The sequence below is a fragment of the Osmia bicornis genome, chromosome 8 (assembly GCF_907164935.1).
Source record: "Osmia bicornis bicornis chromosome 8, iOsmBic2.1, whole genome shotgun sequence".
Taxonomy (NCBI): Eukaryota; Metazoa; Arthropoda; class Insecta; order Hymenoptera; family Megachilidae; genus Osmia; species Osmia bicornis.
The window spans coordinates 8,690,426-8,710,743 of record NC_060223.1 but is presented as its reverse complement, the minus strand read 5'-3'; the positions used below and the strand labels follow the sequence as shown (position 1 = coordinate 8,710,743).

General features: G+C 37.7%; 4 protein-coding genes across 14 annotated transcripts in view; 1 reads left to right on the top strand and 3 right to left on the bottom strand.

The window, feature by feature from the left end:
- Nucleotides 1-1,047: 1,047 nt before the first annotated feature.
- On the top strand, nucleotides 1,048-3,001 carry LOC114873727 (RNA-binding protein 48). 4 transcript variants are annotated; one of them, XM_029182360.2, is made up of 6 exons: nucleotides 1,048-1,401; nucleotides 1,486-1,561; nucleotides 1,760-1,950; nucleotides 2,038-2,226; nucleotides 2,299-2,766; nucleotides 2,838-3,001. In XM_029182360.2, exons 3-6 carry the CDS (start codon nucleotides 1,793-1,795, stop codon nucleotides 2,926-2,928), a joined length of 906 nt encoding a protein of 301 aa, XP_029038193.1. In that variant the 5' UTR covers nucleotides 1,048-1,401; nucleotides 1,486-1,561; nucleotides 1,760-1,792; the 3' UTR covers nucleotides 2,929-3,001. The 4 variants fall into 4 exon arrangements, with proteins under 4 accessions (XP_029038193.1, XP_029038192.1, XP_046142738.1 ...); XM_046286782.1 differs by having other exon boundaries at nucleotides 1,204-1,243; nucleotides 1,319-1,545; XM_029182359.2 differs by having other exon boundaries at nucleotides 1,048-1,545.
- Nucleotides 2,416-5,058, bottom strand: LOC114873726. Of its 3 annotated transcripts, XM_029182356.2 has the most exons (5): nucleotides 4,288-5,016; nucleotides 3,776-4,196; nucleotides 3,362-3,714; nucleotides 3,082-3,294; nucleotides 2,416-2,498 (listed from the first exon to the last, which is right to left on the bottom strand). In XM_029182356.2, exons 1-4 carry the CDS (start codon nucleotides 4,654-4,656, stop codon nucleotides 3,097-3,099), a joined length of 1,341 nt encoding a protein of 446 aa, XP_029038189.1. In that variant the 5' UTR covers nucleotides 4,657-5,016; the 3' UTR covers nucleotides 2,416-2,498; nucleotides 3,082-3,096. The 3 variants fall into 3 exon arrangements, with proteins under 3 accessions (XP_029038189.1, XP_029038191.1, XP_029038190.1); XM_029182358.2 differs by lacking the exon at nucleotides 2,416-2,498 and having other exon boundaries at nucleotides 3,006-3,294; nucleotides 3,362-3,711; nucleotides 4,288-5,058; XM_029182357.2 differs by lacking the exon at nucleotides 2,416-2,498 and having other exon boundaries at nucleotides 3,007-3,294; nucleotides 4,288-5,014.
- A 121-nt stretch (nucleotides 5,059-5,179) lies between these two features.
- LOC114873725 (tyrosine-protein phosphatase non-receptor type 9) lies at nucleotides 5,180-16,201 on the bottom strand. Of its 2 annotated transcripts, XM_029182354.2 has the most exons (10): nucleotides 15,904-16,201; nucleotides 14,493-14,726; nucleotides 14,325-14,414; nucleotides 14,011-14,151; nucleotides 10,744-11,007; nucleotides 10,270-10,658; nucleotides 9,964-10,203; nucleotides 9,717-9,867; nucleotides 9,405-9,612; nucleotides 5,180-9,313 (listed from the first exon to the last, which is right to left on the bottom strand). In XM_029182354.2, the coding sequence occupies exons 1-10, from the start codon at nucleotides 15,934-15,936 to the stop codon at nucleotides 9,084-9,086; spliced, it is 1,980 nt and encodes a 659-aa protein (XP_029038187.1). In that variant the 5' UTR covers nucleotides 15,937-16,201; the 3' UTR covers nucleotides 5,180-9,083. The 2 variants fall into 2 exon arrangements, with proteins under 2 accessions (XP_029038187.1, XP_029038188.1); XM_029182355.2 differs by lacking the exon at nucleotides 10,744-11,007 and having other exon boundaries at nucleotides 15,904-16,194.
- Nucleotides 16,202-17,713: 1,512 nt separating this feature from the next.
- Nucleotides 17,714-20,318, bottom strand: part of LOC114873724 (serine/arginine repetitive matrix protein 2) — a 151,993-nt gene continuing 149,388 nt past the window's right edge. For all 5 annotated transcript variants that reach the window (XM_029182352.2, XM_029182348.2, XM_029182350.2 and 2 more), the window contains one exon: nucleotides 17,714-20,253. In XM_029182352.2, the coding sequence (XP_029038185.2) occupies nucleotides 19,941-20,253 (313 nt within the window). In that variant the 3' untranslated portion in view covers nucleotides 17,714-19,940. The remainder of the gene's footprint in view (nucleotides 20,254-20,318) is intronic.

Here is a 20,318-nt window from a genome sequence, read left to right as displayed (position 1 = left end):
TTTTGCGAAATTCTAACTTACCTTTACTTACCTTTACTTACCTTTACTCGAAGCAGTCTTCATAATATAATTATTATAAGGGATGCATAGATGTAAGGAATGCAGGGATGGAAAGAGCGTAGGGATGATAAGAATGTAGGGATGTAAGGGATGAAGCGATGTAAGGAATGTAGGGATGAAAAGAATATAGGGATGAAGAGATGTTAGGAATGTAGGGATGAAAAGAGTGTACGGATGAGAAGAGTGTAGGGATGAAAAGAATGTAGGGACGATAATAATGTAGAGATTTAAGGGATGAAAAGAATGTAGGAATAAAAAGAATGCCAGGATGTAAGCGATGCATAGATGTAACGAAACGAGGGATGTAAAGGAATTCCATAGGGGTCCGGGGCTGGGGCCCCGATCTCCACTGCAGAGGAGTCTCGGCATCGGGTGTGGCCCCCGATGTCGGCGGAGTTTAGCACATGGCGGAGGGACGAAGCACCCTCCCTTCCACCCTAGTGCAGGCCACCGTGGTGGTTTTAGTGGGTAAAAATCCCACACTACCTTCGGCCCCTCCCCAGGGGGGCTGAAGGTGTCTTTCTGAAGATTTCCACCACGTTAAAAAAAAAAAAAAAAAAAAAATGGTGCTTAAGGGTTGCAGGAATGTAAGGAATGCAGGGATGTAAGGGATACCGAGATGGCCTTGGCCTGTAATGAGGGATAAAATTATATAAATAACTGGAAAAAGTAAAATAAATGGGGTGCTGGGCTGAGACCCAGAAGAGGGATATAATCATAAATGTTATTCCCCTTCGATGAGCTTATTTAATAAGCAAAAAAAAATAAATGAAGTAAATTAAATAAACTCTGAAAAACAATTATACAGGTTGTGCCCTCTTCATACGGGCCTGATATTATCCAGGGATGAGTACCTCTGCATACCAATATTATACCATCCGGGGTGCCAAGGACCCCGAAGCATCAGTGGCGCTTTCTGCATACCGACCAAAATCATCTTGGGGTGTTGGGGACCCCGAAGCACTCTGCCTGCCGATATTATGGCATCTGGGGTATCAGGGACCCCCGAACGAAATTAAGTAATTACATACATTGAATGTGATAGAAAAATTTATGTCAATTAAATAAATGGCTGAGAAAAGAAATTGCGAGCATTAAATAAATAACTCAGTAATGCAATTATGTAAATTAAATAATAACTCAGTTGCTTTTTTCAAATGATTTATTTACCAAAGTGCATGAAGTAAGTATAAGTTTGTCAAACAATTACAATAATAATTCAGCCTTAAAACAGGCATGATTATCATACTGGCTGTAGTCTGGGACCCCCTAAATCATGTCCAAGCCATGTCCAGTCTTCTACATCTCTGGTCATTGATGTAGATATAACCTCAGCTAGTGGTATAAAACAATAAGTTTTCAATAAATAGTATACTCATTATGGATGAAAAATGTATAATAACAAAGCTTCCTCATCACATTCAGCAAAAATTGTGTCACACAAGACCACCCTATAGACAAGGAAAAAGATTAACATCCGTGAAGGTAGCATTGTGGACTTGTATCCTATTCTACATAAGTTTTAGGTGTTAAGAATTAAACTTTAAGTTGTATTGTGTAATTTAGTTGTACAATTAAATACCATAAAATAAAGTTTTTAGAAATTCTTATAATTTTATAGTCAATTAATAATAGATTGCAGTATGTAAAAATCTTGTTCTGTGTAATATTTCCTTGACACACTAGCTCTGTGTAACAGGTTTATACAATAAATGATGAATCAATACATTTGATGGTATGTGGAGTACCTAAGCTCCAATTAGGTGAAGAAGTAAAGAAACTTGTTGAACCTTATGGATGTATTAAAAAAATACATGTATTGGCTGAATATCCCACAGAAGAATTTACAGAAGCTTATTATATAAAATATGCTCGTATACAGAGTGCAAGGTTTATATTTTACCCATAATGTTATTGATATACTGTTCAGTCAAATAATTGAGTTTATATTTGTGAATTATGTTGCATATAATTTAGAATAGCTAAACGTTTCATTGATGGTAAAAATTTTTATGGAGGTTCCCTACATGTTTTTTATGCACCTGAGCTTGAAACTTTAACAGAAACTAAAGCGAAATTGACTCAACGTCGCCGGGATGTGCTTATCCGCATAAAAAGAAATCAACAGGATATAAAAAATCCAAATATTGACAAATTTATTCCTAAGTATGTTATAAAAGATTTATCACAATAATGAGAGGAATACATATTTCTAAAACATTAAATGATAAATTGCAGGGAACAGTTTCATAGAAAAAAAAGAACACCAGCTTTACCACTTACAGAGGAACGACTAGCTCAACATTATCCTGGAGAAACATTATTATCTATTTATAATGGAATACCACAAAATATAGATCCAAGACCTGTGTCTGAACCTAGTTTACCTTCTACATCATGGGGTTATCAAGAGAATGCTCCATACCATCCAACTGAAACTATTATTAAAACAGCTGAATCTAAAGAAATTGTAATAAAATCTGATCATACAAGCAATAAAAGAAAAAATTATAAAGGACAGCCTGTTAATACTAATGCCAAAGTTAGAGTTGTTAGACCTCAACTTATAGACACAAGTACTGTGGTAAAGTGGGATACTTCTACAAAGAATATTTTTTCCAATCCAAAAAAGGGTCAGAATAGTATCACTATTAAATTAATATCAAATAATAACGATAAAAAGAAGATTGTAATAAAAAATCCAAGGTATGTCACATATTACTTTTAAACATTTCGTTATACAAAATTATTATTAACTTTCATTTATAATTGTTTAGTGTATCACATTTAATACAACCAAGCGAAGATCTTCAAGTTTCAATTAAAGAAGCCAAGTCTCAAATACGCATGGCTATGCAAATGAAATAACCGTATAATATGATAAAGAAAATTTTACTGTAAAAACTATTTTATATTTAATAAATACATTAATTATAATTAATTCACTTTTTTTTACAATTACCTAAACCCTTGTTAAAAATTCGTATAAAAAGGACAGGCTATATTTTAATTTTTTATTACCTATAATGATAGCGATTAAATAACAACTGTTGAATCTGGATCCCATTGCATACCATTCAATTTAGATTTTGTAACATACTTTTTATGGGGTGGCGTATTTTCCTGTAACATTTTTGGAGTTATGCCTTTATTTCTGAATATCTGTTGCGGAGATTTCGTTAGCAATGTTTGCATTTGCTCATTATTCGAACGATTTCCGAGAGGAGTTCGAGTCTAAAAATAAGAATATTTTCATAACACATCGATTTCCCATAATATAATTATTAAATTATAAAAATACCTTTATAGATTCATTATCATTTTTATCATTAGAACTGAAAACTTTCTTTTCATCCATTTTAATATCTGATTTGACTTTCTTCCTTTTCACAGCTGCATCTCCTTTTACTGTAGCATTTTCAGATTTAGACAGTTTCAATGATAGCATATCCTTGGTGATGCTATTATCATCAAATGTTATAATTACATCTTCATTATCTAATACCACTGTATCTTCCCATATTTCAATGGTATCATTATCATTAACGCTCAATTCTTTAGATTCTACATCTTTTTTAATATATACATCACTGCTATTATTCTGTTTTAAAGTGATTTGAATTTCACTTTGATTTTCTAATGGTTCCTCTCCTACTGCAAGTGTGTGTTAATTAACTGAGATAAGATTATGATGTGATTTCATTAGTTTACTTACCATTTTCAGGAACTGTTTCAATTTCAAATGAACAAATAGAATCTGATGATTCAGATTCGCTTGATGTACCCTCGTGCTCAGTTTCATTTAGATCTAAAGATTTTACTGTACATGTAGTCAGATCAGGTAAAGCTTGTATTTCAGGGACACTGTATTCTGATGACATTTCACAATACGAGAATTTTGGATAAAACATATCTGTATCATAGCTGCCTTGTCTGTGCAGATCTTCTCTAGACCTTGCTTTTAAACGTGCCATAGATTTTGGCATTAATATCGGAGTTCTATCAAAACTTGCAGCTGGAGATCTAGGATCGATCCCTAAAATTTTGTACCTTTCCTTCTGAATAGGTGAAATTTTCTGTTTACTATTTGCATTATTAAGTACCGGTGTTAAAAGGTTTATTTCATTCATATTTGGCTAAAATAAATGAATTAAATTTTACAGTAATAATGTATCATCTCATTTACACCAATATATCCTAAAAAAAAATATGGCACGAATAACTTACCATATCTGGAAACTGTAATTTTGTACTTTCTAAGATTTTTGATGGATAATGTTTCTTTGGAGTCAAACATGCCATTATTTTATCCATATCTGTTTCTAAATATGGTTTACTCTGTAAGTGTTTTGGAATCGCCGATATTCTTCTATTTAATCCAACTGGAGTGCAATTGACTACCTCTATCGGTGTTCTTTCTATTCCAGTTGTTATTGATCTTGGATCAATTGGTAGTGTTTTTGGAATTAATGGCGGAGTGAGCATAATTTCATGTTCAGCATTTATTTCATCTTTGAATTCAGAAGTTGCATTTCTTATTTCTTCTTTTTCCATAATATGGTTATAAGGAAAAAACTTGGAAACGTAATTTCCCATTATGGAAATTATTCTATTACTTTCTCATGTAATATGTAGCACATTGAGTTTTAATAAACAGGTAAGTCAAACTCGAGATCCTTTATATCAACGGTATTTAAATAACGGACTTGAATGTTTAGAGATATTTAAAACTTGCTAAATAAACACCTGGAACTTAATTCTTCTTTGATATTGTAAAGAATTTTATGATGAAGCCTACCTTAGGTGATTATTAAAAATATAATCATAACATTAAGAAAATCCTTTCATCGCGTTACGATCCCAAACTTAAAACAACACGATCTCTTTTGAAAATTAAACTGTCTAAATTATACAGCTCTGCCAACATAACAGTTCCAAACAGAGGGACGCCGAGCAGGACTGACACTACATCCTCGATAAAATCACTAGAATAACGGGGAATAACATATACGCATCGCGTGGAGGCGCGTCGATTTAATTTGAATTTCCAACCCTTCACTCTTCGATAATGTATGCATGATTGTAGGAATTTAATGATGACAAAAAACACATTGACCACTGCCATTTATATCTGCAATATATTAAATAATTATTAGATACATTTATGTGCGGTAGTCATTTTAAAGTCACGTCACTCTTATGTACAATTTTTTCCTTTCCATCTTAATTTAAATCTCTGTTCTTTGTAATATCTCAGTACGTTTTGCTATCTAATGTTATAGTCGATCAACTAAACGACAAAGACTGCGTTTCCTTTCTTTCGTTTATCCAGAAAATATTTTGATATTATTTTCTTCCTCTAACTTTCACGCCTAACTCTTGTTCTTTCTTACTTTGTCTCGTCATATAAAAATTAAAACGACTTTTCAGGTATATTTCATTAAATGATCTCTAGTCGTTCGAAGAGATGCGTAACGTCAGATTATTCATTTTCTCTTTATTTAGTCAGTGATGAGGATACTCGAAGTACCTTAAAGCTTACGGGAGGGAAAAGAAAACCTTTAGCTCATTCTTCGTGGACAAACTTTGCGAATGTAAAACTGTGAATAATGTAATACTGTTAAATCGGTTACTAATCGCTCTCAGTAACGTACAGGGGAAATTAATCCTAAATGGGTCTAGAGTAGTACACGTTATTCGTCCTTTCGAAATTGTCTTACAAAAACTTTGGTACCTGTTCCGGTGGTTTCTTTTCATTTCTATTTTCGTTAACACACTTTTCTCCGTGTACCGACACACGCCTGAGAATATTATGAAATAGACACACACAAATTTCTATAAAATCACACGTTACATTCACGCTTAATCAAAGAGAGGGTGGTTGGAGGGTGAAAAAGAGAGAAACTACGAAAACATCGATTCTCCTTTCCTTTCGTGCATTCAAGAAAATCGAAAGAACCGCGATAAAACCTCCGTATTCGCAGACTACATTGTTATTATAATCTGGTTTTTTTTTTTCAAATGAAAAAAGAAAGGTACACGTAACATTTTCAAGAAAAGTGCGATCAAAGAATCTTCAGCAACTCTCTTCGCTTTCACTTTTGTATTTGAAGCCCTGAGAACATGGAGGTTCCAAGTAAAGTTTAAAATTTCGTGACAGTATGTGCGTATATATACATCGTACGAATACTTGAAGATAAACTTTTGTTTTTTAATAAATATATAGATAATATAAAAGGGCATTGTGGACTAATTACAAATGTTAGAGAAATATAATATAGTAATACGATGAGAAATATAATAGTTGCGATGATAACGACGATGACACTAATGCTTGATGACTATAATAGTAATAATAGTAATAATAATAGTAATAAACGTGATTGTACCGATAACATGCCCTTTAAAAAGGTAACCCAAGAGTAGGAGGAACGTGCATACATTGAAAATTTTCAAAGTTATTTTAAATCTGACTAAGCATTTAGTACAACAGTGCTTTTTCGTTATATAAAATTCGAAGATAGTCCTAACAAAAACAGTTCGCTATCGATAGACTTTGATCAAAATTGAAACGCTAAACTTTGCGCGCAATATTACAAGACTGTACACAAAATACGCGCGCATCGAGTGCTTCTTTTTCTTTTTTTTTTTTCTCTCTCATTTTCTCAAGAAGAGGAAGCGAATGCTTCTCTCTATTTTAAAAAGATCCTTGTTCCAATGAATTTCTTGGCATCGTGTAACGCGTTATGGCAAAACGAAGCGATTATTAAATTATTAATTACAAGTCGAACGGTAAATCTTAGGATTATGACGTTTAAACGAAACGCAATTAAATCGTAATTAAAACTTCACGCTATCATGGCAGCGTTCGTAAGAACAAACATTACGGAAAAACGAGCCGAGGAAATTCTAACGGCTATCACATATCGGACATCGCGATCATTAATTCACGTTGTCTCCGTTAACACCTTACCAACCGGAAATTCATTAATGAACCTTCTGATAGACGCAATTAATATTGACCGAGATATCGGATTTCTGTTTTTTTTAATTACAATTCTGAATGGCAGGTAAGGTGTTAAGATTCGCGATTATACATTGAATTCACGACGCACGAAATACACAACATCGTCTTCGTAACAACAATTTAGTATTACTATGCCTCTGTAACTATTTAATATATATATATATGTATATATATTTATGCATATTTAACAAATAGACGTTTAGACAGCGATGATTAGAAACCGGACAATTTAGACACGGGTTCGACGACATCGGATTGCTTGCGCGGACATCAATGTTCAGTAGTGGCTGATTCGCGTAAAAGAAAAAATGATCTCACGATGAACTAAAATCGCTTAAAATCAAACGTACACATCCCACGACGCAATTACATCAGAGTTTAAAAGGATCGTCAGCATCCTACGAAGTCTAAATAATAAATTACAATCGTTCCTTCTCTTATATTCGTACAGTACACGAAGACTTTCATGGAAGAGCGTACTTAGAAATTTGCAAATGTATCTTTGCTAAAATTGTGAAGAGGAAAAAATTCTATCATTGCCATAACGAAGCACGTTTGATTATCGAGGTAAACTATAGCAAGTTATTCGATTTATTTCCTTTGAAACTTCAACTCCGTTATAATATTTCTAATTTTCTTAATGCTTAATCGAATTGGAAGTAGTTTTTAATCTATACGATGATCCCTGATTAGAAATCCCTGTTAACCAATTAAATTGCAATGATCTGAGATGATATAGGAGAGATTAATCTTTGGTTACCCCCAAAAAAATGCCTACTTAATACAATTGTCGATTAATTTTAGCGTTTTGTATGGCTGAAGCCGTTGCCACGCGTTACAATATATTCGTAGATTCTTAAATATCCGTGACACTGTCCATTGGCCACCGTTCGATCACATTTTCCCCATAGTTTGTGACTCCTTCTAACATTTATATTTCATTAAATCTTTGTTAGATTCGTTACACTTACAGGTCTTCAGATTCGATAAGGTTACCAGTTTAACCCTCTCATATAAAGATTCTATAACAATGTATTCTTACGAGTTTGTACTTGGTAATTTAAGTTGGTGACAAACGTTGAAAGCATGAAAGACCTATCGCGAAGTAACAATTCAATTAGCATTTTGCCCTCTTCATAGCTGTTTGGTGCGAGTTTAATTTAATAATAATAAAAATAAAAAAAAAAAGGAAAAACTATATATATAATCGTTACACTTTGTAAAAGTTTGAACAGCAATAAAATGTAAAATAAATATTTAGCGACAGCGGAAGGAGAACGAAACAGTACGGACAACAGATACTAACTTCTATGGTAATAATCTAATAAATAATGTCCTTTAAACAATTATTTTAAAAGTTTACTTTGCTTTAATAAAATTGTATCAATCGACCGGGAGCGTTAAGCCTTGCAACTTTGCTCCTCATACGTGTAACACAGAGTACAAGAAAGATCCTGTAAACCTATGAAATAGGATAATTCGCACTTGTATACATACATACATACAGATATATATTAATTTAATTGACATAGTATTTGTTTTTTTTTCTTTTTTCTTCATTTTTTTTTTTAATGGAATGTTTATAAAGTAAGGCGATTTATAGTTTACGCGTTTTAAATAACTTGTAGTTACCTTTCAGAATGTACAATAAAATTTACATATGAGAGGGTTAAAATAGGAGATTCGAACGATGCAACTTTCGCATCGCTCGTTTACCATCGAATTTTTCTCACAGAGCAAAATATATATATCAAGGAACAGAAACGACGAATTTCTGTTCACGGATTTGGCCTTGAAAAAACTAGTCCATCTTCTTTCGATTATTCTCTAAACGTATAGCCTAACAGAAGAATAGAAACCTGAAATATTACATCGATGGAGATGATAGCAAAAAATAACTTTCAGTTATTTAAGCTAGAAACAGGCTATTTGAGGAGACTATTATGCATACTCGGGAAGAACATCAATCTGGTACATGATAATAGAGCTTAATACTCTAGTCAGAATCTTCTTCTATGGTTGGAGGTAACATAGCAAGATGTTGCGGGCTAAGCATCCCTCTGGAAAGCGCGTACTCCGCCAGAGCACGATGACAAAACACGTATTGGTCTGGCATTTGAATACTGTAGGCCCTCTGTGCTCGAATTTTTTCCACCGTCCCGCGAATGTCTACGGTCCCAGTGTCCTCTAGCCGCGATATGCAAATGTCTAACGTACAAAACGTTCCTATAAACAAATGACACGATACCCACATTAGTAAAGCCATGTTCAGGTATTCTTTCGAGACCTGCGTTCGCTCCAAGTGCACTCTAAATACCTGTCCTTCCTATGCCAGCACTACAGTGCACCACTATCGGTGGTCCTCGGGGATGTCCGGCCCATGTATCACCTCTGCTCGCTAGTAACTTATTTTGTTGTTGTCTTACTAAGGCTAGAAACTGTAGCAAAGCTCTGGCCGACTGTGGAACACCATAATCCGGCCACGCTGTGTACAGCATATGGCAAACCTCTCTTGCCTCATCAGTCTGAAACAGAAAACGTATTTATGACGCGCATGTTCGCTACGATGTAGCTGCTTTTCAAAAACCGAGTGATTTGGTTTTCGTTTCATCCAAAGGTTCTACTGTACCTTGTTGTTTGTAAGGAGAAGCATGGATATCGTATAATCGGGATTGGTATCGACTTCGAGGGTAGTTACCGTGAAACCACCCGCTTGTACTTCGTCGCCCGGTTCTGGACCCCAATACTGTGCACATTTCGTGCGTCCTCGTTCTACCACTCTGAAACCCGAATTAAATTTAACACTCTGAATTAAATTTTCTCTAACTTTTCCAATCAAGGATCATATGGGAACGCGTTGTAACAAGACGATGTACCTAGTAGTCATAACAACGACAAGCGTTTGCTGTTCCCAAACCATCCTCCAAAAATCACCACAAGTTTTCGGAAGGGGACCCTGAGTGCTGATAAACGCATTCTTTTGCTTATAACCATCAACAAAATTAGCATTTATATAATCGGATGTGGCGTCACCGTCTACTTGCGACAGGCAAACTCTACTGTGATCGTAGCAAAGTACGTCGGTGTACCGATTCTTCGGTTGATTAGACCTTAATCTGAAAGGATATTTCAATTATTTGTTTGCGGTGAATTCTAATCGGATAAAAAACCTTGCCACGTACTTTGCGTTGTTGAAGGAACCTTCCGGCGGTCTTTGCCTAATTTCCGCGTACTCTGCTATGAGTCCAGCGCGTCCCCTCGAATGTATCTCCTCGATAAGTTGCTCCATGGTAACAGCCTGGAGGCCAAGATCACCGTGGAGGCTGTCGTCGTCGCTAAAACCTGAACTAGCCGAGGACGGAGGCTGAACTGGAGACGGTGCTTCGTCGTTTCCCATCCATACATCACCATTCGTGATCTCGATATCGCCGATATTCGAGATACCATTTTTCACTTTACTCTTATCGATTATAGGACTAGTCGAGCTACTAACCGTTGTTCCATTCGGGTTCTGATGAACCGTGTGATTTTTCGATGTGGGCGAAAGAGGAGTACCCACTTTGGGGGTAACCTGGAAACATAAAGCAATCTTGTATCATCGATGACGAATAAGGACGATGAAATTAAAGGTGCTTCTTTTATTTTTAAAGACGAACCTCGCAAAGTTCACCCCCGCCCCTGTTTGTCATGGATTTAAGACAGTGGAGCAGCCATGCCTCATGCTGTACCTCCAACGTGCCACCCAAACGATGCGGTAATGATTCCCGTGGGATGTGTAACGTTAATTGAGGAATGGATACGGTGAATACTCTGTCCCTCAATTTTTCACGAACGAATAATCGAAGGATCTTAAACGGCGCCTTGAACCATAACGGCGCGGTCACTATTAAAACTTTCTTCAATTTTGCCGGGTAACCACCCTGAAACAGTAGTGGGATTCTTTTTTTAAACGATGCATTGAAACATGTTAAATGAGGATTTAAAAATTAACACCAAGTATCGGTAATCTTTACGACGAGCTACTATGTAATGGTACATGCACATAGGCTTGCCAGGCAAGGCACATACGAGATCACGTGCGTTTATTACCAAGCTAAACAAACAGGAGGCATTGTAAACAGAAAGGAAAGAAAGAAAGAGATAGAAAATAATCGATATTTACACGATACAGTGTATATTTTTATAAATCAAGGTTACATAAGAGGTATGAGAGATAGATATAGATCTCGTTTGCAGAAACATATTCTTTCGTTCCTGTAGGACAATACCGCTTGTCTCCAGCACAAAAGGAAGGCTGTTAAAAAAGCGTTCGCGTCAGGTGACTGCATAATTTATTTTCGAAACGGAGCGACTTTCAAAACCGACCTCTGAAAGACAGTGCGCAATAATAGAATGGTATATAAACCCGAAGCCTGTTTAGTGCCAACTGCAGCCAATTCTCAAATACATATGTATATATGTATATTTATGTTTAACGTACGTACAGTTTATTCGTTTTAGAGGAAAATCATAGGATTATACGTTATACGTGGCGGAACTTTCGATCCAATTTACCGTCGAAGCACCGTATTACACAGGCTACTCTCGTGTGTTAAGTTAATCTAAACAGTTGTAGAACTCGATAAAACTAGGGCAGAAGTATCTCGTGGTACGTGCTCGATTATCATCGAAGATTTCAGCCTATTTAGAAGAGCCGTTGTAACGAGCGAAAAATCTGTCTCGCTTTCGAGCATGTAAAATACAGGAAACACGGTAACTTAACCCTCTCCGTACCCTCGGTGGTGTGTATAGAGGGCGGAAGTACCGTAACGGCAACGACGTCAGCAGTACTACTACACCTTTGCCAGGTTGAGCGCCCAAACCCTACTGCATAGAAACCCCGCGAAATCACCACCGAACAGAATATTCACACTATCAACCGTATCGATACGATTTCAAAGTATCCCCGATGGTAAGGGGTTGAATCGAACGATACGAATGATCGGTAGAAATCATTTCAAGGGATCGTTAGGGATCGTATCTGAGAATTTTAATAATCAATCGATAAATAAAAATTTTTCATTTACCGTAAATCGTGAGTAGGTGCAACGTAAGCGAATTCTTTCTCGAGCATCGGTGACACGAGCTCGTTCGACGATCAAGCTCTCTAGGAGCGTAGAGCTCGAACGAGCATAATTCAGATTTTATCCGGATAAAACGGCGAGAAAAAAAAAAAAATTGAGCACTCTCGATGGAAATCCGTTTAATCAGCAGGATGGTATGTTGGCGTCGAGACGAGGTGGAAGTAAAATCAGTGCCGGCACTCGGTCAGTCAATCGATAACGCGAAATTAGTATAACCGTTTTCGCACGGTTGACACGGATCGAAGCGAACTTGGAGAGTCTCGTTGAACTTGTATGTTTCGTTTTACTTGGCCAACGTGATCGGTCGGTCGTAAAATGTGCACGAACGTACGGGAGGTGCGGGCAGACGTGAACGATTCGATGAGAATTATACGCACTGGTCCGACGGCGGAATCAGGTTGTAACTTCTTCCGATCCATGCACGATAATGCCGCAAAGGGGTCACGATGATTACTGACCGCGAGCGTCGCGACGTTATCCCGCGTAGAGGCGCATGCGCGCCGACGACCCCTTCCTTCTTTTTACCACCGCTGCCTGGCTCCAACATCCCCTACGCGAATTTCTTTTTCCCCCCACGACAAAGGTGCAATCGTACATGCACTGACGTATTACCGCAGTGTCTCTCAACTGTAAGCGCGCGCCGGTGCATCGGCGTCAGCCGAAAATGCATCGGGATTCACCTGGCTGAATGCAACCGTAACCGCGGGAAAACTTGCGTTACGTACGAGAAGGTTATCAACCTGTAACAACTCGTTGCGAATAAAAACGACAGAGTATTTTTAACCGAGAATCCGGGAACTTAAACAAAATATTGCTTGTCGTAATTCCTATCTCGAATTTTTATTTTAATCAAAACTTACTCTCTGGAGAACGGGACGAGTTCGAGATATAGCTTATCGCGATAGCTCGACGAACGGATCAAATTTATCATTGAGAACTATAAATACGCGTAATAAAGTGAAAATTGAATGAGCGTCTTTTTTTTTATAAATCAGGCGCGCTTTATCCGTTCCAGAATAGAATTTCAACTTTATCCTCGCTTCCTGGTAAACAATCGACCACACATGACGTTTATTTTCATCTCGCATTCGATGACGTTGAAATCTTGTTATATATAGTTTTCATAAATATCCTATAATTGCGTCATTCTGGATGAAACCTTTGAAATTCCCTTGTTCTACGCGTACCGTGCGGTTCACTGGGCAATTGCGAACGGGTTTTCGTCGAGCGTTAACAACCCCTTAAGCTTTCCGGTTCTTTGAGATGCACCCCTCTATGTACGAGACGGTTCGAACTTACTTTGCATACACGCACGCTGCTCGGCATGTTACATAATCGAATATTCGATGGTATAAAAAGCATTTAAATATCTTGAAAAATATCACCTACGCTCTGCGCTCTTACGTGATAATCTTGCCGTGCACCGACAACGGCGTCTACGTTACACGATTTGATTTCGTTCGTGGTAAGGATAAAAGGCAAAGATGTTGATTAAATTTCCTGTGTAAAGATAATAGCCTGTATTCGGAGCGATCCACTAGTAGCAACAAAACCTCTGTTTCTCGGAACTCCGTCAAATACAGATGTAAATCCACGGAAACGGATAATGAATCAAGACCGTTGAATTTTTCGTACACTGGTAAACGTAAACCTTCCCCGCTAAGAATAACGCTTTTTATTTATTCGAGCTTTAACAGCGATTTATAAAGACCAAATTAAATTTAACGATTCGGAATGATACTGTTTTTTTTTTCCTGTTCTACTTGGAATAAAGATACGAAGAGACGTGGGGAGACTTACCTTTAGAAGAGTAAGAATTTTTTGTGAAAGATCATAGTCGAAATTCTGATATTTGCTGTCCGACATGTCATAAATAAATACCAGACCATGCTTTTGAGTCTCTACACTTTCGAGAGCTGCATCCAATTGATACACAACACCCTGGAACGTGACAAAGAAAGTTCTATTATTAGAAATGCTTTTCTCATAAGGAAACCATTAAGAAACTATTGTATCATATCTTATTATATGCCATTGAATCGTGCATGAATCATTCCGTCCGCGCGTCGAACGTAAAGTATATAATATTATGATGTATCAATGATTCTACATACCTGTAGCGTCGTTTGATGGGTTGTGTTTTGTGGTAGGTGCAAATGTGCTGTAAAAATAGCTATGGCTGCCCCTGTAGCATCCCTTGAAGGCTGAAACATTTCCGCCAGGTATGCTATTGAAGAAACGGCAAGTAAACTGAATCGGTTCAATCAATTAAGGACGCTTACTAATACAGTAAATTTTCCTGTGCGTAATTCGCTGAGCAAAGGTTCCTGAGTCGGATACAATAATGCAAGACCTTCTCTCCTTCTGGTAGCTTCGTGCTGTTCGTAAAGGGCTAATGCTCTTGCGACTTCAAATTTCCTTGCGGTCAAAAATTTCACTGCTGTACTCCAGGATACCGGACCGGTTCTTCTACCAGCTCTACACTTGTTCACAGCTTCGATAAACTCTTTCGTAGCCTGAAAATGAAAACAACGATTGTTAGTACGATTGACAAAAGGAGAACTCTGATGTGTAATTGAAATAGAGGAAAAATACATCGAGGATGTAAATACAAAAGGAGCGAGTAGAATCCATCGGTTCGATTAAACGCGATTTCCAAACGAACAGATTATCGAATCGTTTCCTTTTTTCTTCAACTCGACCGGTCTTACGCACGCGTGTAATTAACGTTAATTACACACTATGAGAAGGATAGTTAATCGATAGGAAGGCCATTCGCGACGTTTTAAATAATCGAATAGTCTCACACCATTTCTACTTTCGAAACGTGTAAGAGTCATTCGTCAATGATTTGTGTACATGCCCTGAGTACCGATATAACTTCCGGTGCCCGGCTACCTCCCCACCGGCAACTTCCGCCATAGTACGCTCGCCGGGGTCCGGCACGGTAAATGGATAGGTTCGTTCCAGGGTCAAGAAATTTAATATCGCGAATCGATACTTTCATAAAACTTCTCATGAATAGGAGTTTCTAGTTTGCATCGTCGTATTTATGGAAACCAGTACAACGAGTATCACGTCGATCAATTTTTCTGCATTTTTAATTACCGACGACTTTGAAACGGAGGAAAAGTTAACCTTTCTCTTTTTGCGTGCCTGATCGCTACTTACGGAGCGAAGAAACTTTTCTTTTTTATTTATCATTATTATTTAATTTATTATCTTACCACACGATATTCGAATAAAAATAAATCATTCCCCGAATGAAGAAAAATCCCGCGCCGTTTAGAATCGGAATGTTATTCTCGAGATGACAGTATATCTAGTTGCACAAACATCGACGATTAAAGTTCGGAGTACACACGCGAAGCTATCGCGCTCGTTTAACCGATGCATCGTCGAATAAAGTAATCGTCCCTGAAAACGATGGTAATTGGCTCTCGTGAATGCCCATTGAATGGTACATATTTCTATCTAGCGATTTCCGTTGAAATTCATCGGGAAAGAATTCGAAGGATTCGAAGATGAAAGAGAGCGAACGATGTTTATATTACGCGCTCACGTACCTGGTGTAGCAAAGATTACGGAAGAAAAGATGAAGAACGAACTATTGTTTCGCATAGCCCGCGAAACGATGAAAAATTATCCCGTCGATGGATAGACGTCGAAGGGAACGATTGATAAACCGCTTACCTGTTCTTGCTCGACGGTTAACGTGGCTGCCATTTTGACTTAACGCACTGACATAACCGAAGAATCAGCACTGGCACGTAATTATTTTCGTGTCTAGCCTAACCATCCTCTGTCTATGATTACACATTTTGTTCGACCACCTAGCGCACACAACGCGATCCCTACGATTCACTTATCCGAGTCACGTCGAAAACAAGTAGATCGATCCGGCACTCGTTCATTGTCCGACGCTCAACTATAGCAGAACCGTTCTGACTCGTACGGACGCTCGATTCTCTTTCTATCCCGCGGGTTCAGCGCCATCTTGGGAGCGTGACTGTGTAGGCGAACACTCTTACCGTACTATAGACATTAACCAGAGATTTTCTACAATAGTTTATCGGCTCTGTCTGTCCTTCTCGCGGCGGATATGGTATCATTGGACGAGTATAGCAACTATCAAAAAGACTGCGCCAGCCTTCCGGTTCTTATAGAATTCCGCGGGAATTAAACGCCGGAAACGGGACAGGTGCGTACTCCGCCTATGTATAACGGAAAGCAGAGCGCTCTTGGTAATGTATGTATATTCAAATCCGGGCACGTATCGATACGTGTTTCAATGCGATCGATCGAATACCTAGATTGGAATTAGGTATGATTTTAAAAGATCGCGAAAGATCCAGGTACCTTTGAAAGAATAGTATTTAACTGGCTCAATTGTTCGATGTACTGTATCTATTATTAAAATAAAAGATATCAAAGGAAATTGATTTTGGTTCAATTATTTAAGCTACATTACCTTTCCATGAATAATCAGTGTTATTAATTTCGGAGTTTCACGAGCATGTAGCTCAACGTATGTAGGTCGGAAATCCTACGGTGTTTGAGCATCTTAGCGAAAGTATCACGAGGTAAAAGTTAGTGTAATATTGAATCTTTGCCAGGGAGCAACAAGTTAACGTCTCGTCTAGAAGCAACAAGTCTTCTATAATAATCTCCAACTTTCAATCCTAACGTTACACCCTTGATGGTCACCGAAGATCCTCTCGGGGGCGCAGCGAACACTGGAAATAACGAAATACGAAATTTTTTTTTTTTTTTTTTGTAATATAAACATTTTTCTTATTCAAACGTATGTTCTTACATTTACACAGTACAAAAAATTATACTCAGACCTGCCGGCCCGCGGTTCATAATTGCTATGACTGGGGGCGGCTGGTGGTGGGGTAGTGCGGGACTTATTTTGGGGGTGGATATTCTTTCGTTTTGTAGGAGGTTTAAGGGCTGTACAATTGTCTCATCCATTCCACTCCGCCCCCAATACACGGCCCCTTGTTCTCACGCTCATCCTTTCGGATTTTTTCGTTCAGAAAAAACAACCATGCACACCGTCGCGCGTTCACGCAAATACAAGCACACGCACAACAAGCAATCTTTCGAAACGCTATCATTTATACAACAAGAGACACGATCGTTTAATCGTGTTCTTCCTCGCCGCGTATTCAGCAACATTTAAATATCGATATTCCTCGTAATAATTAAATCGTAGTAATAATAATAATTATTAATAATAATAATAATAATTAATAATGGTATAATAAACTATCTACCTACGCAAGTGTAAAGTGTATTTTTTTTGTCCATGTTCGTGGAGCGTGTGTTGTCCCTTATAAACCTAAGCTTCATCGTATTTATATATGTATAATAATGTTATTTACATACACGTTTAGCGGGAGAACAAATAATAATAGCTTCGTCTGTAGCAATAATACACACAGAGTATGCGCGAGTTTTTCCGTTTTTTTTTTTTTCATCTAAATAACTTTATGTACATAATTTTTTTTTTTTCTTTTTAATTAATCATCGGTTATCCAACATGTGTCGCTTGTGTGAATAATAAGGGTATTTCTTTTTTTGCCATTTTGTTTACTGCGTTTGTTACTTAATAATTTCCGTAGCGTTAAACCTTACTTCTTATCTAATAAGATATTTAAAAATTTACTCGTTAAATATTTATTTTAATCAAGTCGTTGTATGCTAGACGAACGTTGAGATCAAAGAAATTGCGGTTTCCAGGATTCCAGTGAAAGATTTCTTTTCTTCTTGTTATTTTTCCTTTCTTTTTCACCCGTGCACGGATATCAGCCGTAAAGAACGCGTCCGACGATCGAGACGTTAAACTACATATGTAATACGCGTGGTGTGTTTGGATCTATGTGTGTAAGTCCATTGTCCTCGAAAATCGTTGCCCTCCTCTCTTCTTCATCTTCTTCTTCTTTTTTCTTTTCATCGGAAAATTTGATCGAATCGCGGGATATGAGCCAACTTGCGGGAGTAAGAAACGTAAAATCGTGGAAATCGAAAGGCGATCGAGGACGACTACGAGTTTCGAGAAGCTCCGGACGCGTCGCGAATAGCAGCGGTTCGTTTGATTGCGAGAAAAGTTGAACGATAGGAACTCGATCTCTCTCTATTTCCCTCTCAATTGATCACCGAATTCTGCACGACTGATCTGTACTCTGTTCCCTCATTTCGAATTTGTTACTCTTCCTCTCGCGTTTACTTACTCTTACGCCCGTACGATACAAAACGCGCGAACAACACTCGAGGATGTTCCGCGTCGTTCGAAACATTGGCACTTCGAAAGTCAAATTACAGGCATTACTTCGCGTTAAATAATGTTACCATAGTTATTAATTATTAATTATAATACAATTAGAATATCGCTGCTCTATCGGATAGACGGTTTTGCGTGATTTGACAAAAATAATATGATTCTCATTTTACTTTGTTTCTTCTTACTTTTTTTTTGTTTGTTTTCTCGTTTTCTTTTCACCCTTATTACTGGGTCATCACTGGGCCACAACGTCAATTCAATCTATCATAAAAAACATTAAATTCAATAAAGTCTATTCTCAAATCGATCTTGCATCCCGTATAGACATAATAACGTCGAAAGATTTCTTTAACTCTTTCTTGTTCCGATGCCTTTTTCAAAACGACACAGTCATACGAACCTTCGAACAGACTTTGTTCGTTAATAGCCGATATATGTTTCGGAGGTAAATGACGAACGGAAAAATACTCTCGAGAAAGCTGAACTGCAATTATATTATATATTACAACGAACGTACTGGACGCGTAAAAATCAAACTGTTCGATCCGTTTCACTGGATCGATGCGCGAACAAACAGGCAGTGTTATCCTCTTGTGTTCTTTGTCGCGTTGAACACAAGAATCTGATAAGAAATATATATCGGCCATCTGACAAAGCCAAATTTCTTTGTTGCTTTCTATCTTTCTTTCTTTCCTTGCTCTATAGACCAAAAGCACCAGATCACGAGAGCACGTAACGCGGATCGACAATTATCACTGATCCAGCTAACAATTTAAATCGACATCTAATTGCACAAAGGTACCTCTAGACAATCCTCTCATAGTTGCTAGTAAGAATTCATTACACAGTAATCCATTATCTACATTTATATAATATAGACAGTATGTACTGAATACAGGCACGATATAAGTAATTACAAATAATGTATGATCCAAAGTCCTCCCTTCTGGTATCACAATGGTAATGGACGTGGTGCGTTCGCGATGGCACCGACGACTCCATCGTATTTCTCGATTGAAGAAAAAAAAAAAAAAAAGAAAAAAAGAGAGAAAAATAAAAAGAAAAATAAAACAGACTCGCGGACTTCATGTCCGCCAGCAGCACGTTGCTCGACAAAGGAAACGATATATATATTGTACGAAAAAAGGAAATATTCAAATGAAACAACGAATAATCTCCATTGGCTCAGCCAATACCGAAAAAATCAAACTTTTTGAGTTACTCGTCAAATATCACAACAAATTCTTGCACCTCGGAACAGGTTTCGGAACAGCATCCTAGATGAAAAAATCCTCCATTCCTCCCGGTCTGATCAGCTGATTCGCCGTTCGGGAAAGCGAACGAGGGGCGGCAACAGGTTATCACTCGCCGGTTGACAGCGAGATTTTAAATCGAACAATGATCATCAACGGTACTTGCGACCGCGACAGGGGGCCTAGGGCTACGTCTCTTCCTTCTTTATCTCGTTATTCGTCTTCAGTTTGGCAAGAGTATCCTCCTTGATGTTGGACAGAACGGTCAAGGAATCCTTCACAGCGTGATAGATAATGTTTTTAATTTGCAGCTTGTCCTCGTGGTTGGTGTGGGTGTCCGATAATGCACGGAACTCTTGGGTAAGATGGAAGCAGTGCGATACATTTTCTGGGGATACAAAATCCTCGGCTACTTTGATACAATTGTGAAGATTACGGACTTGATGCGGCGCGCCGGCTGGCACGAATACTGCGTCGCCTAGACACTGCACGATTGCGTATCTGTAATAGCGCAAGACAAAAATTCGTGTAATAAAATATATCAATTTTTACGTATCGCAAAAGAG